This window comes from Gorilla gorilla, chromosome 3 (assembly GCF_029281585.2).
Source record: "Gorilla gorilla gorilla isolate KB3781 chromosome 3, NHGRI_mGorGor1-v2.1_pri, whole genome shotgun sequence".
Lineage (NCBI taxonomy): Eukaryota > Metazoa > Chordata > Mammalia > Primates > Hominidae > Gorilla > Gorilla gorilla.
This window is the reverse complement of record NC_073227.2, coordinates 207597508-207616168: the sequence shown is the minus strand read 5'-3', so window position 1 is coordinate 207616168 and position 18661 is coordinate 207597508. Positions and strand designations below refer to the sequence as shown.

At 41.3% G+C, this 18661-nt stretch overlaps 1 protein-coding gene across 5 annotated transcripts in view; it reads left to right on the top strand.

Annotated features, from left to right (window-relative positions):
* FAT1 (FAT atypical cadherin 1) overlaps positions 1 to 18661 on the top strand; it is a 140040-nt gene that overhangs the window by 92049 nt on the left and 29330 nt on the right. For all 5 annotated transcript variants that reach the window (XM_031010082.3, XM_055385839.2, XM_031010081.3 and 2 more), the window contains exons 6-11: positions 278 to 488; positions 2715 to 2854; positions 7948 to 8223; positions 8346 to 8556; positions 13872 to 17939; positions 18450 to 18646. In XM_031010082.3, the coding sequence (XP_030865942.3) occupies positions 278 to 488; positions 2715 to 2854; positions 7948 to 8223; positions 8346 to 8556; positions 13872 to 17939; positions 18450 to 18646 (5103 nt within the window). The remainder of the gene's footprint in view (positions 1 to 277; positions 489 to 2714; positions 2855 to 7947; positions 8224 to 8345; positions 8557 to 13871; positions 17940 to 18449; positions 18647 to 18661) is intronic.

The following is an 18661-nucleotide window of genomic DNA, read 5'->3' as shown; positions in this document are numbered from 1 at the left end:
GTAACTTTATTTCTGTTTTGTAAACAGCTGAAGTGTTTGTGACCTGATGGCCCCATTAGGCAATGCCGGGTAACGTTTGAGAATCAGGGTGCTTATTGTTTATGTTGAATGTGGTCATGAAATCATTGTTCTTCTATCAGGCATTCAATACACAGTGTACAAATGTGAAATGTTTGAAATTGGCTCAGTTTAAGACCAAACCAGTCTGTGCTTCATTCATTTCTGGGTTGTAACTCCTGATTTGCCGTTTTTAATCCCCTCTGCCCAAATGTTGTAGATTAAGGCAGTTGACAATGGTCGCCCTCAAAAGTCATCAACCACCAGACTCCATATTGAATGGATCTCCAAGCCCAAACCGTCCCCGGAGCCCATTTCATTTGAAGAATCATTTTTTACCTTTACTGTGATGGAAAGTGACCCCGTTGCTCACATGATTGGAGTAATATCTGTGGAGCCTCCTGGCATACCCCTTTGGTTTGACATCACTGGTAAGCATTCCCCCTCGTTTTCATTGTCCGTATGGGTTACACTGAGGAGAACCTGCATACGGTTTGATGAGTTTTGGGCACAAGTCAGGATTTAAAATTGGGAATAAGATCGACAGGTGGAGAATTTGCTTTAAACTATAATATTTTGATTGCAAAATTTTTCACAATATATAGCATATATTAAACTTGTTTAAAATAGGTGCTCTATTCTACCAAGTTATTGATATAAAAATAAAATTTTGTAAAAGTTCGTCAGAGAGTTACAGACAAAAGCCTTGAATGTTTTGGTCCAGAAGCGCAGCTTCTTACTGTTTATTTATTGATACATAACCTATGGCACATTGTTATTTTTAGTGAATATGATTGGAACATTTAAAGTAACTATGCCTGTGTGACTGTCACATGTCAATATGTAATAGGGAATAAGCTTACAAATTTTGATTCATACCAGCTTATGGTACCAGCTTATGGTACAATGTTACGATACCAGCTATGGGTTTTTAGTTTTATATTACCTCATTTTCAACAGGTAGGAGGATTCATTAGATTATTTCATCCTCCAATAAAGTTTACTTGGCTAAAGCCATTTCTTCTTATTATTTGTCATGTAGTTTAGATAAGACATTGAATGTAATACCCTATTCAACATATTTTTTAAAGTTCACATTAGAGTTTGCATCTTAGATTTTTTTTGTTATTGTTTCCTCACATTTTAGTTACAAGGGTATTTAAGAACAAGAGTCTCTGTTGCAATTCATCTCTCTGGGGGGGACTTTATGTCCATTTTTCCTCTTCTGCCCCTTAGTCATGTTACCCTGAAGCCCCCAAAAGTTGCAGCTGATGGACCCAGACCACTGGGTGTGTCAGGCCAGGCCTTACCTTGCAGCTGATGAACCCAGACCACTGGGCATGTCAGGCCAGGCCAGGCCTTACCTTTGGAACTTTCATGCTAAATGCTTTGGCTGTTTTACCAATTTGGTGATTGTGTGAAATTGATGTCATCAGCACCTGTGAAACCCTTACAGCATACTTTCAAGGGAAGGGGGAAAAGAGACTATTTTCATAGTTAACAATGCTCAAAACCATTTGTTTGCTTTCTGTTAACTTTTATCACATTTCCAGATCAACAGGCTGCTGCTGTGCAGTACCTGACCTCGCTGTGTAACCTTGCTGTGCTTGGACCTGGTTTGATTGATTGCTTTTATTCTGTGCTTGCTTTCCATGCACGCTTGCTTCTTTTTGGCTGTGCCAGGAGACACGCTTGCTAGAGAAGTTTTTTACATCTTTCAGATGACTTGTGACCCGAACTGTACAGCAGAAGGTATCTGCTGAGATCACATAATTTGCCTCAGATTATGAGATCTAAAATAAAAGCCTTGTTTTGTTTTTTTTTTTACTTTTTTATTTCCAGTGACTATCTTCCATAGCTGTTTTTTTTTTTCATAGTGTGCGCATGGTCACCCATCCCACTCGCCAGCATGTTGCCACGTAATGCTCACCTAGCTCCGTGGTTTTAGGTTTCTCTTAAGACGTCGTGTGTGTTGTTTTGTTTCTCGGTTAGATTTAGTAGTAGAATTTCATCATGACATTAAACTTCTATTTTCATCCCATTTCATTTTATATCTAGGTCAGTGGATTTGAAAAGAGAGTTTTATCAAAAATATTTGGATAATATTAGTAGGATAGAAACTTTTGTTTCATTAGGCTTTGTGTTTGTCAAAAATGAGAAAAAAAATTCTTTTCAAATAGTTTATAGTAGCCAGGACTAATTAAAGTTAACGATCGCTATTTTTTTTAGAGTTAACATTGATTTTAATAGCTATTTTATTAGGTCAATTTGCTCAAAGTATCAAAGTTTTGTTAGTAAGTAAACTTTTAAATGGCCCAGTGATGGTATCTACTGAGATACAAATTGAAGAGGAATTCAGAACCCCTGAAAAAGCAAATTGAAAGTAACTCATTGGCAATATTAGCAATGTCTTTGTTTTCAGAGTTGCTTTCTTGCTTTCTTTCAGTTAGTTGCTTCCTGGACAATTAGGGTTCACTTTGCCTTAACAAGCATTGTCTTTCTAATTGGCTACTCTTTTCTTTCAAAATGCTCCTCCTTGGAAGCTCTTTGCTAGTATATTAGAAGTTTTTTCAGTGCCATTAAGTATGAGAAAGCCACAAAATAAACTACAGAGTGTTATCCTGTGACCTGTTTTTACTTTTTTTCCCCCAATTTAGGTGGCAACTACGACAGTCACTTCGATGTGGACAAGGGAACTGGAACCATCATTGTTGCCAAACCTCTTGATGCAGAACAGAAGTCAAACTACAACCTCACAGTCGAGGCTACAGATGGAACCACCACTATCCTCACTCAGGTATGTGAATTACTAATGACGCACTTGTCAGAGGAGGATGGAGATAACGTTCTGACTTGGGGGTCCACAGGCAATATGAGCGGTGGATTCTGCCCTGTGAGGGTCTAAAATCAGAAGTTTACACACATGCACACTAAGAATTTTTATTTAGGGAAAGAAAATTAATTCCATATCCCAATTTAGGTTTTGCATATAATTAAGCAGTTTTGAGAATTTTGAGAGAAGACTTCAAAAACCAAACCAAACCAACGTTATACCATCAAAATCTTCGAATTTTATACTCATTTTAAACTATATTAACATAAAGTACATCACTGTTGAGAATGAATTGTTTAAATCATTTTCAGTAAAACTGGTTAAAGTGATTAATCTTCTAAATCACTTTTTTTGGATTCCTCCTGGCTATATAAAATAACTAATAAAATTGTTCTAATAATTCCTTTATCACCTTTATTTGTTCCTATCTGGTAATTGAGATGGCCAGATTATGGGGATTTCAAACTTAAGTGTTAAAATCCTGTAAGTGAAATTTAAATTCTGTTCTTTCTTATTACTTTTCTTTGGTTCTCAATGTGGGCCGTTTGGAGTGTACAGAAGGACTATTCCTAGATAGAAGAATCATCCTGAGGTTTCAGGAGCAAGCAGAGTGTCATTCTCATTTATTTACCAAGTATTTGTTGAACACTTGTTACATGCCAGGCACCATTCTGGAAGGTGAATAGTAGGAAACAGAAGAGGCAACAATCTTGCCCTCTTGGAGCTTACACTGGGATGGCAGAAGCTAAAGGCTTGTTTATAACCTACTGTGGCCTAAATGAAAAAGAAAGAAGTTAAATGTCAGAGAACAAGGTGCATCTGAGTTTGAAATTTTCTAGCGTTAGATTATACTGTTTTAAGTACTAAGCCAGACAGATCATCTGCTAACTCATTTAGCTGCATTAAAAGATAGAAATTATAGTCTGTGATGTCTTTTCGATTAATAAATGGGTAGATAATTTAAAGCCATTTACAAAAATATTTCTTTCTCCAAATGCTTGTGATTTTTAGTGTATATAAAATTGATACATGTATGTTGTATGCTTTTGGGGTCATTTTGAGATTGTCTTGTAAAAGTTCTAGTATGGTGTTAAAATTTCAATTTACTTGGTAGCTGTTCTCATTCTAGAGACAAGCAAAATCTATTGATTTTCTCTCTTTAAACATAAGCCCTTGTAAAATTTTAGAGCACAAAAATGAGAATAAAAACATCATAAATTGTAATAAATCTAATAGGATAATTCTGAGAGAGGGATTTAAGGGGTATAACTGTAGACCAATTCACAGAATCGACTACCCAGAAATCTAACAAAAGGAGCTTCATAAACAGTGGAGCTGTCCCTCTTTGCCAAGCATTCTCATTACTAAAGACCATACATCTATGAATAATTAACAGTGCACCTCTTTCCCAATAATTATATTTTTAATTAGTGCAGTTAAAAGTTTAGCATGAAATATCATGTGCATCAACTAAAATCCCTATAAAACCCAGGAAATGTATTCTAGTTTTCTTTCTTGGAAACACAAAATATCTTAAATTTCATTGCTTCCTTTATACTTCTGTAACTTATTTTGGGCCATTGTCATAGGCTGTAGATGCTATCCTAATCGCTGGCAGAGAAAGGCAGTCGGACTATAAGAGAACAGTGAGCCCAGGTTGACCTGTTAAGGTGTGGGACAAAGGGAATGATTTGTGTTTAGATTATTTTTCCTCTTTGGCTGAGAACCTGGAAATATGAATTTGGGTGGGGGCGGGTGGGGGGTGCAGCAGCTGCCACCTGGAGAAGAGCACAGGAATCAGCTGGACAGTGAGAGGCACCAGGATACAGCGGGGATGGATTGAAGAGCAGAGGGATCAGCTGGGCAGCAAGACACTAGGATACCGCGGGGATGGATTGAAGAGCAGAGGAGTCAGCTGGACCACCGGTGAGACACTAGGATACCGCGGGGATGCATTGAAGAGCAGAGGAGTCAGCTGGGCGGCGAGAGACTAGGATACCGCAAGAATGGGTTGAAGAGCACAGGAGTCAGCTGGGAGGTGAGACACTAGGATACTGCAGGGATGGATTGAAGAGCAGAGGGATCAGCTGGGCAGTGAGACACTAGGATACCGCGGGGATTGATTGAAGAGCACAGGAGTCAGCTGGGAGGCGAGACACTACAATACCACAGGGATGGATTGAAGAGCAGAGGAGTCACCTGGATGGTGAGACACTAGGATACCGTAGGGATTGATTGAAGAGCAGAGGGATCAGCTGGGCGGCGAGACACTAGGATACCGCGGGGATGGATTGAAGAGCAGAGGAGTCAGCTGGGCAGTGAGACACTAGGATACCGCGGGGATGGATTGAAGAGCAGAGGGGTCAGCTGGGAGGTGAGACACTAGGATACCCCGGGGATGGATTGAAGAGCAGAGGGGTCAGCTGGGAGATGAGACACTAGGATACTGCGGGGATGGATTGAAGAGCACAGGAATCAGCTGGGAGGCGAGACACTAGGATACCGCGGGGATGGATTGAAGATCAGAGGGATCAGCTGGGAGATGAGACACTAGGATACTGCGGGGATGGATTGAAGAGCAGAGGGGTCAGCTGGGAGGTGAGACACTAGGATACGGCGGGGATGGATTGGGGCTTGGAAGTAACACTCAGAAGTCAACAGAGCAGCCATTGAGTATCCAGGTCAGGGGCAGCAGATGCCGATTTGAGAAGGTTTAGGTGAGCCATTGGTGAGTCAAGCGGGCAGCCTCCAGCAGAGGTAGGCGGCAGGACAGTGGGAGAACTGCCAGTGCCCTGTGGAAACAGCTCTTCTCCGGCTTTCCTGTCCTGCGTGTGTGGCTTAGGATGCTGACCGCCGTTGATTCCAGTCACTTGGCTTTATCTTGTATCTCCAGGTAACTTACCAAATCCTGTTACCTTTTTTTTCTTTCATTCAAACAACTTTGCTTTCATATCTTCTTTCACTTTCTCTCGAGCATCAGCATCGTGGCCTCTGGAGCAGATCGCTTGGTTTGAATCCCGGCTCCACCTCTTGTACTCCTTTCCATGGGCAAATATCTGTAACTCTCTGTGTGTCCATGTTCTCATCTGCAAAGTGGGGGTGGTGATAATCGTCCTTTTGGAGGTCTTAGGAAGGTTGATGAGGTGACCTGCAGGGTGCTTGTTCTTCACGTTCTGAGAGCCTGTCACCCAGTAAGCACGCAGAAAGCCATAGTCTTGTTGCACATCAGCACTGGTTTGGGCTCTTGTCCCACCGACACTCAGTTCACCTTCCAGTCGCCATTCTTCATCCCTGCCACTCATGTTGGAAGCGAGTTTCTTCTGACCAAAAGGAGCTGTGTAGTCTTCCCACATCAGTTCTGGAGTCGAGGCTCTGCGTATTTGACTCTGCCTTCTTCTTGCTCCTTTACTGTATCACCCCTGAGTTCCAAGTCCTCTCCAGCCTCTGAAAGGCAGGATGTTCCGTCCCACTGCTTGCCTTCATGTCTTTGACGCAGCCCTTCCTCATACTTACTCACCTGCCAACCAAAAATGGACCCAAGAAAGCATTATCTCCTTCTTAAGAGCTTTCTGAATATCTCAGCCAGTCTCTGGACTCTTAAAAACTTTACATGATAATATATGAGACATGGTTAGGCTGTGCACGTGCAGAACATTGCCTGGTGAGCCTGGTAGCTCTATGAGGGCAGAGACTATTGCACGCTGATTTCACACCCAGGCAAGCATTGGGCATGGAAACGCACAATCAGTGTGTTTCAATTGAATTGCTTTGACTTCCAGTTCTTTCTACTTAATGATGGTTGAGCTTGGAGCAGGATTAAACTTCTCTGCTCAGTACCCACTACATGGGAAAAGTAATTTTTAAATTTATAGTGGAAATGAATATATAATCTAATCTATGGTAATTGCCTTTATAGCCATCCCTTCTGGATCATCATTGACCTGTAAAAGTGAGGCATCTGTTGTTTTAAAGGTTTACATAGCTTTCACATGCAGCCTTTCCATGGTTTGGTGGATGCATCTAGAATTCATACAAAATGTAATGTTACGTTTTATTTAACTAAAACATCCTTGATATCTTGGTCTTCTGTGAGAACACTGATGTAGCCCTCACGGAAGGCCTCTGTTCATGGCCTGCACCATGTAGCTGACCGCTCTGCCTGGGACCCTGGCCCCCTGTGCTGCTTGGACCAGCAGATCCCTTTGTTCCGTATGCCCCCACGAAGCGCAGTTTTCTTCTTCTTAAACTCTAAAGCATGTTTTATAATTGGCAGTGATTTCCGCTGTGCCAAATCCATAGGTCTTTTCATTATGGAAATTAATCCTCTTACTGTCAAAGTTTTGTTTGTTTCTAATTTAGCTTAGTACCAAGTTTCTTAACATTTGCTTTTTTTCCTCTAAAGGTTTTTACTTTATGTAGACATAGTTAAGAGAGTTTAGTTTTTCAATCTATTGACTAAATTGGTTTTAGGGAGTAAACGTATTTACTACATAGATGTAGGTTTATGATCACAGAAATACAGTGATTTCTAAACACATTTCTTATTTTTTCTTTTTACATATTAAAAAAACCTATGATCAGGGGCTTGGGATGTCAAAGATGAGAATGAGAAATTTGGATAGTGTAATCATCTGTCTTACCTCAGTGGGTTGGTAGTTGCAGATACAAATCTGATTTAAGAAATTAGTCTTCTATAAATCCTGGTAAATTGTTATCCGTACATGAGTGACCCACAGATACCTTCTCTGTGGAGGCATAAGAGAAGTTAAGCCCACGTAAAGACGTGGCAAGTGTGAAAATCACACATATTTTGTCCCAGAGTTAGTTATAAGAATGCAGAAAGGTCATCATTATCTTACTCATATTTAGATAAGTAATATACCAATGAGAAATGTTTTAAGAAATGTATGATTCTAGGTTTTTGTTGCCTTTCTCATATTTGTATTTTATTTTGCCACAGTATCATTTCAATATACATGACTTTCGTTCATGGTTCTTTAAGTATCAAAACATCATAATTGGAAATATTGTATGAGTCATTTTGTTATCCATTACAGGTATTCATCAAAGTAATAGACACAAATGACCATCGTCCTCAGTTTTCTACATCAAAGTATGAAGTTATTATTCCTGAAGATACAGCGCCAGAAACAGAAATTTTGCAAATCAGTGCCGTGGATCAGGATGAGAAAAACAAACTAATCTACACTCTGCAGAGCAGTAGAGATCCATTGAGTCTCAAGAAATTTCGTCTTGATCCTGCAACCGGCTCTCTCTATACTTCTGGGAAACTGGATCACGAAGCCGTTCACCAGCACACCCTCACGGTCATGGTAGGCGCTCTGCCTGCTCTCCTCCCACCATTTGGTCTTGAGGCCTTTGTGTGTTCGAGTGTGATTTTTAATTAGTTATAAGGAAAGCACCAATGGTATTGATAATGTGTCAATTCTTTTAGGTACGAGATCAAGATGTGCCTGTAAAACGCAACTTTGCAAGGATTGTGGTCAATGTCAGCGACACGAATGACCACGCCCCGTGGTTCACCGCTTCCTCCTACAAAGGGCGGGTTTATGAATCGGCAGCCGTTGGCTCAGTTGTGTTGCAGGTGACGGCTCTGGACAAGGACAAAGGGAAAAATGCTGAAGTGCTGTACTCGATCGAGTCAGGTACTTTTGGAGCATTCAGTGGCATTTTAAATTTGCAATTGTTAAAAGTCTGTTTCTACTTTTCCAAAATCAGTTCTGGGTATTGAAGCATTTCTGTGTATCTGCAAAAATGGCTTAAATTGATCTCTAGATACAATTTTACATGTTAGGAGACAGAGGAATTTTTTTTTTTTGAAACTTTTAGCCCATCAGAGAGTTTGGGGGAAGTTCTGGGGGAGTCACAATATTAGCCCAGTTCAAGGCTCTGAGAAGCCCCGTAGTAGAGGAAACTTTATTTGACCAATTCAGTATTTCTGAAATTATTTTAACCACACTTTCTTCTGTAACATTGGTTAAATTAAACACACTTAGGAAGATGCTTGCCTAGTAATTTAACGTTTCACTTTTTTTGTCAGAGAGTATTTTCTCTTGAGCAGAGCAGGAAGCTCCCTAACAGTGTTGACTCATCTCATTGTAATTGGCTGAAACCTCAGAAAGAGGTGCCGTGCCCCTCCCACCCCTTCCACATTTACCTGGATTTTTGCCACTTGCCTTTAACAGGTGAATTTCCCTCATGGAATTGGGTTGAGGACTAGACCCCAGAGCTGGGGCCTGCTGGGGTGGGGCTTGAGGCAGCAAGGGCAGAAAAAAAAACAGCTGGAGCTGTGGGCCTGGACGGTTCTGGGACCCAGAGGCCAAGAGATCCAGAGTCGGGATAACAAGGGGGACCACCAGGAAGCAGTCCTGGCATAGCAGGATGTTTTTGGTCTGTTTTCCACTGCCATTCCCTCATTCATTCATTCATTCATTCTGTGGGCTGATGAAGCTTGCTTTATGTGCCAGGTGCCATGTTGGTCCCTCACTCATTCATTCATTCATTCTGTAGGCTGATGAAGCTTGCTTTATGTGCCAGGTGCCATGTTGGTCCCTCATTCCTTCATTCATTCATTCTGTGGGCTGATGAAGCTCGCTTTATGTGCCAGGTGCCATGTTGGTCCCTCACTCATTCATTCATTCATTCTGTAGGCTGATGAAGCTCACTTTATGTGCCAGGTGCCATGTTGGTCCCTCATTCCTTCATTCATTCATTCTGTGGGCTGATGAAGCTCGCTTTATGTGCCAGGTGCCATGTTGGTCCCTCATTCATTCATTCATTCATTCTGTGGGCTGGTGAAGCTCACTTTATGTGCCAGGTGCCATGTTGGGAGTGTTCCTCCTGGGCATGGTAGGTAGGCGTTGCCATTGGGTCCACAATGCGTGTCTTGTAAAAGTTCCACCCCGATAGAAACAGGGCTCTGCTTTAGAGCATACAGTCTGTACAGTCAGAAGTCACATTGCTTTAGGATGTTCCTGCTCATGCCAGATCCTCTGAAAGTGATGAAATGTTGAGAAGACAGTTTACAGTTTTCCGTTTTCTTCAGTGCCATTGTTAGTACAAGGAATATAGTCCCTTTCAGTCTTCTTCATAATGAGTTTAGAGAATTAAAATATTCCATTTAACTTGTTTTTTTTTTTTAAGTCTGTAGCTCTACATATTTAGAAATTGTCTCTCCTAGGCATTAGAATTGGTACAGGTATAGATTAACTATAGATCATGTAATCAAAATTTGAGGAAATGGAGAGTAATTTAAAAAAACTTACTGATGTGTTCTAGGTGGTTAAACTATGTTTATTTAACATATTTGAAATTTCATTTGTTTCCCTTAAAACAACCAAATCGAGTTCATTAGCCACAAATAAGATCTCATACACTGCCTATGATTGCAGTGTTAAAATGTAGTGTAGTTAGTGCCTTGAGTAAAGATGAAGTTTTTTTCCACTGGTTGAGAAATTTGCAGTTAGAAAAACAGTGCATTCCATTTGTGCATGCCTGAGTACTTCAATAAAGTAATTCTGTCATAGACAAACTGACTGGGTTTATGTAGGAGAAAATGTTAAACTTCCCCTTAGCTTTCACATAATTGTCAACAACTGGGTGGTTAAAATATGATTGTTGGTGTCTGAGTAGAAGCATGTGCATTCTTTGAATGCTTCTAATGACTGACAGGATTAGGAATCTGGTATTTGGAGAATGGAACTCCCTCCTCCATGAATAGATAATACCAATGGCCTATTCTGGCATAGAATTAGGACTTTTAAGATGCTATTTTTATAGTTTTGGTAATATAAAAATTATGCTCAGCAGTTACTTTGTAGGAGACCACTACCATTAAAATGCAGTAGAATTTTGTGGAGGGGGTGTGTGCATGTGTTGGAGATGGAGGTGGACATCTGTTGGAATAGTACAAACTATAAAATGTTCATACAAATGCCTTTCATTTAAGTTTATTCATAATTATCTGCTTCTAATTTGTGTCAGATTACATTTAAAGTTCAAAAAGACTAGTTATAAATTCAGTATGTAACACTGCATGTTTAATTAGCAGCAATTAATTGAGTAAAAGGTTTGGTCTGATTAGGAGTATTCAGGGAAAAAGGAATTAAGAGATATTTTCAGTAACCATTGAGTTATATGCTGGAGACATGTCAGTGCCATACTCTGGTCTGTGTGTTTTCTTCTTACATCTTTTTAAAAAAGTATATTATTAGAGCACTACTTCTAAACCATTTTAATACCTGGATAGAAGACACTCCATAAATAAATATACTTATTGATTAGAATTGGTTTTCCTCCCCAAACTTAAGTTAAATATAATTGCCTTGAGAGTCAACGGAGGGTGCCACTCTGCCAGTCAGTGGGCCCCAGCTGAACATCCAGCGTGTGTCCACAGGGGAAGAAACAGACTCCCCTTCACAGTTCTGTGTAATATACTTAATAGCTTAAGAGTAAAAATTAGCCTGTTTGTCTAGATAATTGCCCTGTTCCCATACAGGGAACAATTTAAAGTTGTTTAAAAATCACTCCTATTGTAGCTAAAGTCAGTGAATAAGCCCCCAGCCTCGTACAGACCTTTTCTGCCACCTTAGGAAGTCGTTCAACAGCACCAGTGCATCTCAGTGTCTGTGAATGTACCTGTTGTTAGGCCAGGCAGGGGCACTTTCTACCACTCAGCAGCCCTCATTGTTTCTTCACATAAGCACGATGCTGCTTTCCCATCTGCAAATCTGATGATTTCTGCCTTAATCTATATGTATGTGGGATTCATGTATCCCATCACGAGCTGGGTTCCTGTTTAACCTTGTTACCAGTGACATGCTCCAAGCTGTGTTCATCAGAGTCATGATGCCCCAGATAATAAAGGATGTTTCTGAATCTTGCATGGCCGATAAAGAGCAAGGTTGTAATCCATGCTGTAAAGAAAACACAGGGCGATGAGACAGGAACAGTAAGAGTAGCGGGAGAAGACTCTTCCAGGAGAGGATGCATCAGACACTGGGGCTCTGAGATGAGTGTGCTCTCCTGATTGAGGACAAAGAGAATGCCCACTTGGCTGGAGGGCAGGGAGCAAGTTTTGCAGAAAGCAGTGTGTTCTAGCAGCACCAGCCTCCTCCACAGCAGGTAGTCTCTTCGTTCCTCCACATGAGGCCTTGCATATTTGAAGCTTCATTGGCAAGATAAGATTATCTTGTACAAAATAAGAGAGAAGTGGATATAGAAGAATGAATATAAAATATGGTAGGTCAGCTGGTGAGTACAGACATAGGGAAGTCTGAGGGGCAGGGATGAAGAGAGTCACCATGGCTGCCCCAGTCTCCTGTGTCAGGCCAGGCAGTCAGTCACAATTTTAGACAGTGAGGGTGATGTACAGGTGGGATGAGAAAAGGATCTTGGCGTTCTGACGACGGCCAAAAATGCGATCAGGAAGGACCTGGGGTCACTGACTCATAAGTACAGACAGGCCGGAAATTAGTGTCTCAAAAGCCTGGCAGAGGCAGCAGGACCCAGTTCTCGGCCAGGGTTCAGCTCAGCGTCAGGGCCTAGAGAAATCCTGGGCCTCCACCCTGTTGCAGACTGAGGCGCTGCCTTGGGGCTTGGATGCAGAGCCAGTAAGACTTAATGAAAAGCAGGCTGGATCTGGTCTCTAAAAAATGGCCGTGGATTTTTGGAACATGTGTGAAAGGAAGGAAGTGAAGACTGTAGAGGAAGTGTTTCCTGTTAATGATGTGGAGAACGAAGTGCTTGGTGAATCCCTGGTGTGCAGCTCACACTGAGCAGTTCTGGTCTGTGAAATGCCACACTCGTGGCAAACCTAGAGCAAGAATCTGAGAAAGCAGTTAAGTGGCAAGTGAGCTTTGTTTTGGGTAAGTGTAATAGTTCATTTGGGGAAAATAAATTCTGTGCTATGACAGGGATGGTGAATTCTGGGTGCTTGTTCATGAAACAGAAAAAGGATGGGCTTGTGGATGGATTAACCCTGAGAGCCTGCAACGCCACCCTGATTTATCCAAAAGGGCTGTAGAGAACTGCTTGTTTCTTTGAAGATTCAGTCGATGATACAGAATTATACAATATTCTGGAGTTGTGGTTGCAGCTAAAGATACATACAGTATAGCCTGAAAAGGTCCAAAGAAAAGGAGGTAAAACACTCTATCTTTGAGCAGCCTCTCAGCTTCAGCACTGCTGACATTTGGAACCAGATATTTTTTGTTGTGCAGGGCTGTCCTGTGTGTTGTAGGATGCTTAGCAACACCCCTGGTCTCCACCCACGAGACGCCAGGAGCACCCTCTTCCGACAAGTAGTGACAACCAAAAATGTCTGCAGGCATTACCAGATGTCTCCTAGGGAGCAGAATTGCCCCCCAGGGGAAAACCACTGACCTAGAGGATAAGTTGACCTGAAAAAGATAAGAAGGGAATGTTGTTGCAATCTTCAAAACCTGTAAAGTGGGGTGGGTTACACACATTTATCCATGGGCAATTGTCTCTTGAAGCTTGATGTCAATTTCTTACTGAATCAAAATCTTTCGTAATGAATACAAATCTTAAGAGTTTGTAAGTCATAACCGTTGAAAATACAAATGTGGTCCAGAAGTGTTTTGAGGGACTCCTGGAAAGTGACTCACTCAACTGCTTTGTGGAAGGATAGCCTTGTCTTTCCACCACACATTCCCAGTGCAGCCGAGAGAGGGAGTTTTGGCTTTGCTAAGAGCAGAGTGCTGTTTCCTCTGTTTTTTTGTTTTTCATCATTTATGGACAAAATTCTATAAAGTATACCTGGTTTTAGGTGGATAAAAATAAAACAAGTTGAAGGTTCCATTCAAACATTGACATCCCCTGAGTTTCTGCTTAATTTCAGAATATAATTTTTAAGGATACTTTGTTTCTGTTTCTCTAACTACTACTTCTACTGCCCCTTGTGTTTTTCTCTAACATGTATTTTTTCCTCTCCTTCCAGGAAATATTGGAAATTCTTTTATGATCGATCCTGTCTTGGGCTCTATTAAAACTGCCAAAGAATTAGATCGAAGTAACCAAGCGGAGTATGATTTAATGGTAAAAGCTACAGATAAGGGCAGTCCACCAATGAGTGAAATAACTTCTGTGCGTATCTTTGTCACAATTGCTGACAACGCCTCTCCGAAGTTTACATCAAAAGAATATTCTGTTGAACTTAGTGAAACTGTCAGCATTGGGAGTTTCGTTGGGATGGTTACAGCCCATAGTCAATCATCAGTGGTGTATGAAATAAAAGATGGAAATACAGGTGATGCTTTTGATATTAATCCACATTCTGGAACTATCATCACTCAGAAAGCCCTGGACTTTGAAACTTTGCCCATTTACACATTGATAATACAAGGAACTAACATGGCTGGTTTGTCCACTAATACAACGGTTCTAGTTCACCTGCAGGATGAGAATGACAACGCGCCAGTTTTTATGCAGGCAGAATATACAGGACTCATTAGTGAATCAGCCTCAATTAACAGCGTGGTCCTAACAGACAGGAATGTCCCACTGGTGATTCGAGCAGCTGATGCTGATAAAGACTCAAATGCTTTGCTTGTATATCACATTGTTGAACCATCTGTACACACATATTTTGCTATTGATTCTAGCACTGGTGCTATTCATACAGTACTAAGTCTGGACTATGAAGAAACAAGTATTTTTCACTTCACCGTCCAAGTGCATGACATGGGAACCCCACGTTTATTTGCTGAGTATGCAGCGAATGTAACAGTACATGTAATTGACATTAATGACTGCCCTCCTGTGTTTGCCAAGCCATTATATGAAGCATCTCTTTTGTTACCAACATACAAAGGAGTAAAAGTCATCACAGTAAATGCTACAGATGCTGATTCAAGTGCATTCTCACAGTTGATTTACTCCATCACCGAAGGCAACATCGGGGAGAAGTTTTCTATGGACTACAAGACTGGTGCTCTCACTGTCCAAAACACAACTCAGTTAAGAAGCCGCTACGAGCTAACCGTTAGAGCTTCCGATGGCAGATTTGCCGGCCTTACCTCTGTCAAAATTAATGTGAAAGAAAGCAAAGAAAGTCACCTAAAGTTTACCCAGGATGTCTACTCTGCGGTAGTGAAAGAGAATTCCACCGAGGCCAAAACATTAGCTGTCATTACTGCTGTTGGGAATCCAATCAATGAGCCTTTGTTTTATCACATCCTCAACCCAGATCGCAGATTTAAAATAAGCCGCACTTCAGGAGTTCTGTCAACCACTGGCACGCCCTTCGATCGTGAGCAGCAGGAGACGTTTGATGTGGTTGTAGAAGTGACAGAGGAGCATAAGCCTTCCGCAGTGGCCCACGTTGTCGTGAAGGTCATTGTAGAAGACCAAAATGATAATGCGCCGGTGTTTGTCAACCTTCCCTACTACGCTGTTGTTAAAGTGGACACTGAGGTGGGCCATGTCATTCGCTATGTCACTGCTGTAGACAGAGACAGTGGCAGAAACGGGGAAGTGCATTACTACCTCAAGGAACATCATGAACACTTTCAAATTGGACCCTTGGGTGAAATTTCACTGAAAAAGCAATTTGAGCTTGACACCTTAAATAAAGAGTATCTTGTTACAGTGGTTGCAAAAGATGGAGGGAACCCGGCCTTTTCAGCGGAAGTTATCGTTCCGATCACTGTCATGAATAAAGCCATGCCTGTGTTTGAAAAACCTTTCTACAGTGCAGAGATTGCAGAGAACATCCAGGTGCACAGCCCTGTGGTCCACGTGCAGGCTAACAGCCCGGAAGGCCTGAAAGTGTTCTACAGCATCACAGACGGAGACCCTTTCAGCCAGTTCACTATTAACTTCAATACTGGAGTTATCAATGTCATAGCTCCTCTGGACTTTGAGGCCCACCCGGCATATAAGCTGAGCATACGCGCAACTGACTCCTTGACGGGCGCTCATGCTGAAGTATTTGTGGACATCATAGTAGAGGACATCAATGATAACCCTCCTGTGTTTGCTCAGCAGTCTTATGCGGCGACCCTGTCTGAGGCATCTGTAATTGGAACATCTGTTGTTCAAGTTAGAGCCACTGATTCTGATTCAGAACCAAATAGAGGAATCTCATACCAGATGTTTGAGAATCACAGCAAGAGTCATGATCATTTTCATGTAGACAGCAGCACTGGCCTCATCTCACTACTCAGAACCCTGGATTACGAGCAGTCCCGGCAGCACACGATTTTTGTGAGGGCTGTTGATGGTGGTATGCCCCCGCTGAGCAGTGATGTGATTGTCACGGTGGACGTCACCGACCTCAATGATAATCCACCACTCTTTGAACAACAGATTTATGAAGCCAGAATTAGCGAGCACGCCCCTCATGGGCATTTCGTGACCTGTGTAAAAGCCTATGATGCAGACAGTTCAGACATAGACAAGTTGCAGTATTCCATTCTGTCTGGCAATGATCATAAACATTTTGTCATTGACAGTGCAACAGGGATTATCACCCTCTCAAACCTGCGCCGGCACGCCCTGAAGCCATTTTACAGTCTTAACCTGTCAGTGTCTGATGGAGTTTTTAGAAGTTCCACCCAGGTTCATGTAACTGTAATTGGAGGCAATTTGCACAGTCCTGCTTTTCTTCAGAACGAATATGAAGTGGAACTAGCTGAAAACGCTCCCCTGCATACCCTGGTGATGGAGGTGAAAACTACGGATGGGGATTCTGGTATTTATGGTCACGTTACTTACCATATTGTAAATGACTTTGCCAAAGACAGATTTTACATAAATGAGAGAGGACAGATATTTACTTTGGAAAAACTTGATCGAGAAACCCCAGCGGAGAAAGTGATCTCAGTCCGTTTAATGGCTAAGGATGCTGGAGGAAAAGTTGCTTTCTGCACCGTGAATGTCATCCTTACAGATGACAATGACAATGCACCACAATTTCGAGCAACCAAATACGAAGTGAATATCGGGTCCAGTGCTGCTAAAGGGACTTCAGTCATTAAAGTTCTTGCAAGTGATGCCGATGAGGGCTCCAATGCCGACATCACCTATGCCATTGAAGCAGACTCTGAAAGTGTAAAAGAGAATTTGGAAATTAACAAACTGTCCGGCGTAATCACTACAAAGGAGAGCCTCATTGGCTTGGAAAATGAATTCTTCACTTTCTTTGTTAGAGCTGTGGATAATGGGTCTCCATCAAAAGAATCTGTTGTTCCTGTCTATGTTAAAATCCTTCCACCGGAAATGCAGCTTCCAAAATTTTCAGAACCTTTCTATACCTTTACAGTGTCAGAGGACGTGCCTATTGGAACAGAAATAGATCTCATCCGAGCAGAACATAGTGGGACTGTTCTTTACAGCCTAGTCAAAGGGAATACTCCAGAAAGCAATAGGGATGAGTCCTTTGTGATTGACAGACAGAGTGGGAGACTGAAGTTGGAGAAGAGTCTTGATCATGAGACAACTAAGTGGTATCAGTTTTCCATACTGGCCAGGTGCACTCAAGATGACCATGAGATGGTGGCTTCTGTAGATGTTAGTATCCAAGTGAAAGATGCAAATGACAACAGCCCGGTCTTTGAATCTAGTCCATATGAGGCATTCATTGTTGAAAACCTGCCAGGGGGAAGTAGAGTAATTCAGATCAGGGCATCTGATGCTGACTCAGGAACCAACGGCCAAGTTATGTATAGCCTGGATCAGTCACAAAGTGTGGAAGTCATTGAATCCTTTGCCATTAACATGGAAACAGGCTGGATTACAACTTTAAAGGAACTTGACCATGAAAAGAGAGACAATTACCAGATTAAAGTGGTTGCATCAGATCATGGTGAAAAGATCCAGCTATCCTCCACAGCCATTGTGGATGTTACCGTCACCGATGTCAACGATAGTCCACCACGATTCACGGCCGAGATCTATAAAGGGACTGTGAGTGAGGATGACCCCCCAGGTGGGGTGATTGCCATCTTAAGTACCACGGATGCCGATTCCGAAGAGATCAACAGACAAGTTACATATTTCATAACAGGTAAAAAAAATTCACACCAAACGGTTTAATTAATTTAAAATGATTTTTAGAAGCATAAAGTATAAGATCTGTATTGTATGGAAATTGGGGATTTAAGGGATGATTTTAGTTAAAAATATCTAAAATAATAAGTAGAAATAACATCTGCTGAGCCTCATTTCAAGTTTGTTACCTGAGCAAAGCTACCAGTTGTTTCGTTAGACTGTTTTTGATTTTTGTGACTCATTCTTTTGAACCTTATACTTAGTGTATAATAAATATAATTAAAAGCATCTATAGTTTTAGTGCAGGCTAAATGATTATTTAGTAGTCTTAATGCTATGTTTATACATTTTAATGCTGCCCTTGTTTTTGTAAATTGGAAGGCTAATATATGCCAAATTAATTCTTTTAATACTCAATTCTTTTAAACGATAACATTATACATCTTTTGTACAGTTTATTTTTTCTGTGACTTATTTTTATCCTTTCAACAAATTTGACTATCATCTTCCTCCATTGATTTAATAGGAGGGGATCCTTTAGGACAGTTTGCTGTTGAAAATATACAGAATGAATGGAAGGTATATGTGAAGAAACCTCTAGACAGGGAAAAAAGGGACAATTACCTTCTTACTATCACGGCAACTGATGGCACCTTCTCATCAAAAGCGATAGTTGAAGTGAAAGTTCTGGATGCAAATGACAACAGTCCAGTTTGTGAAAAGGTAAGCAGCTCTTCC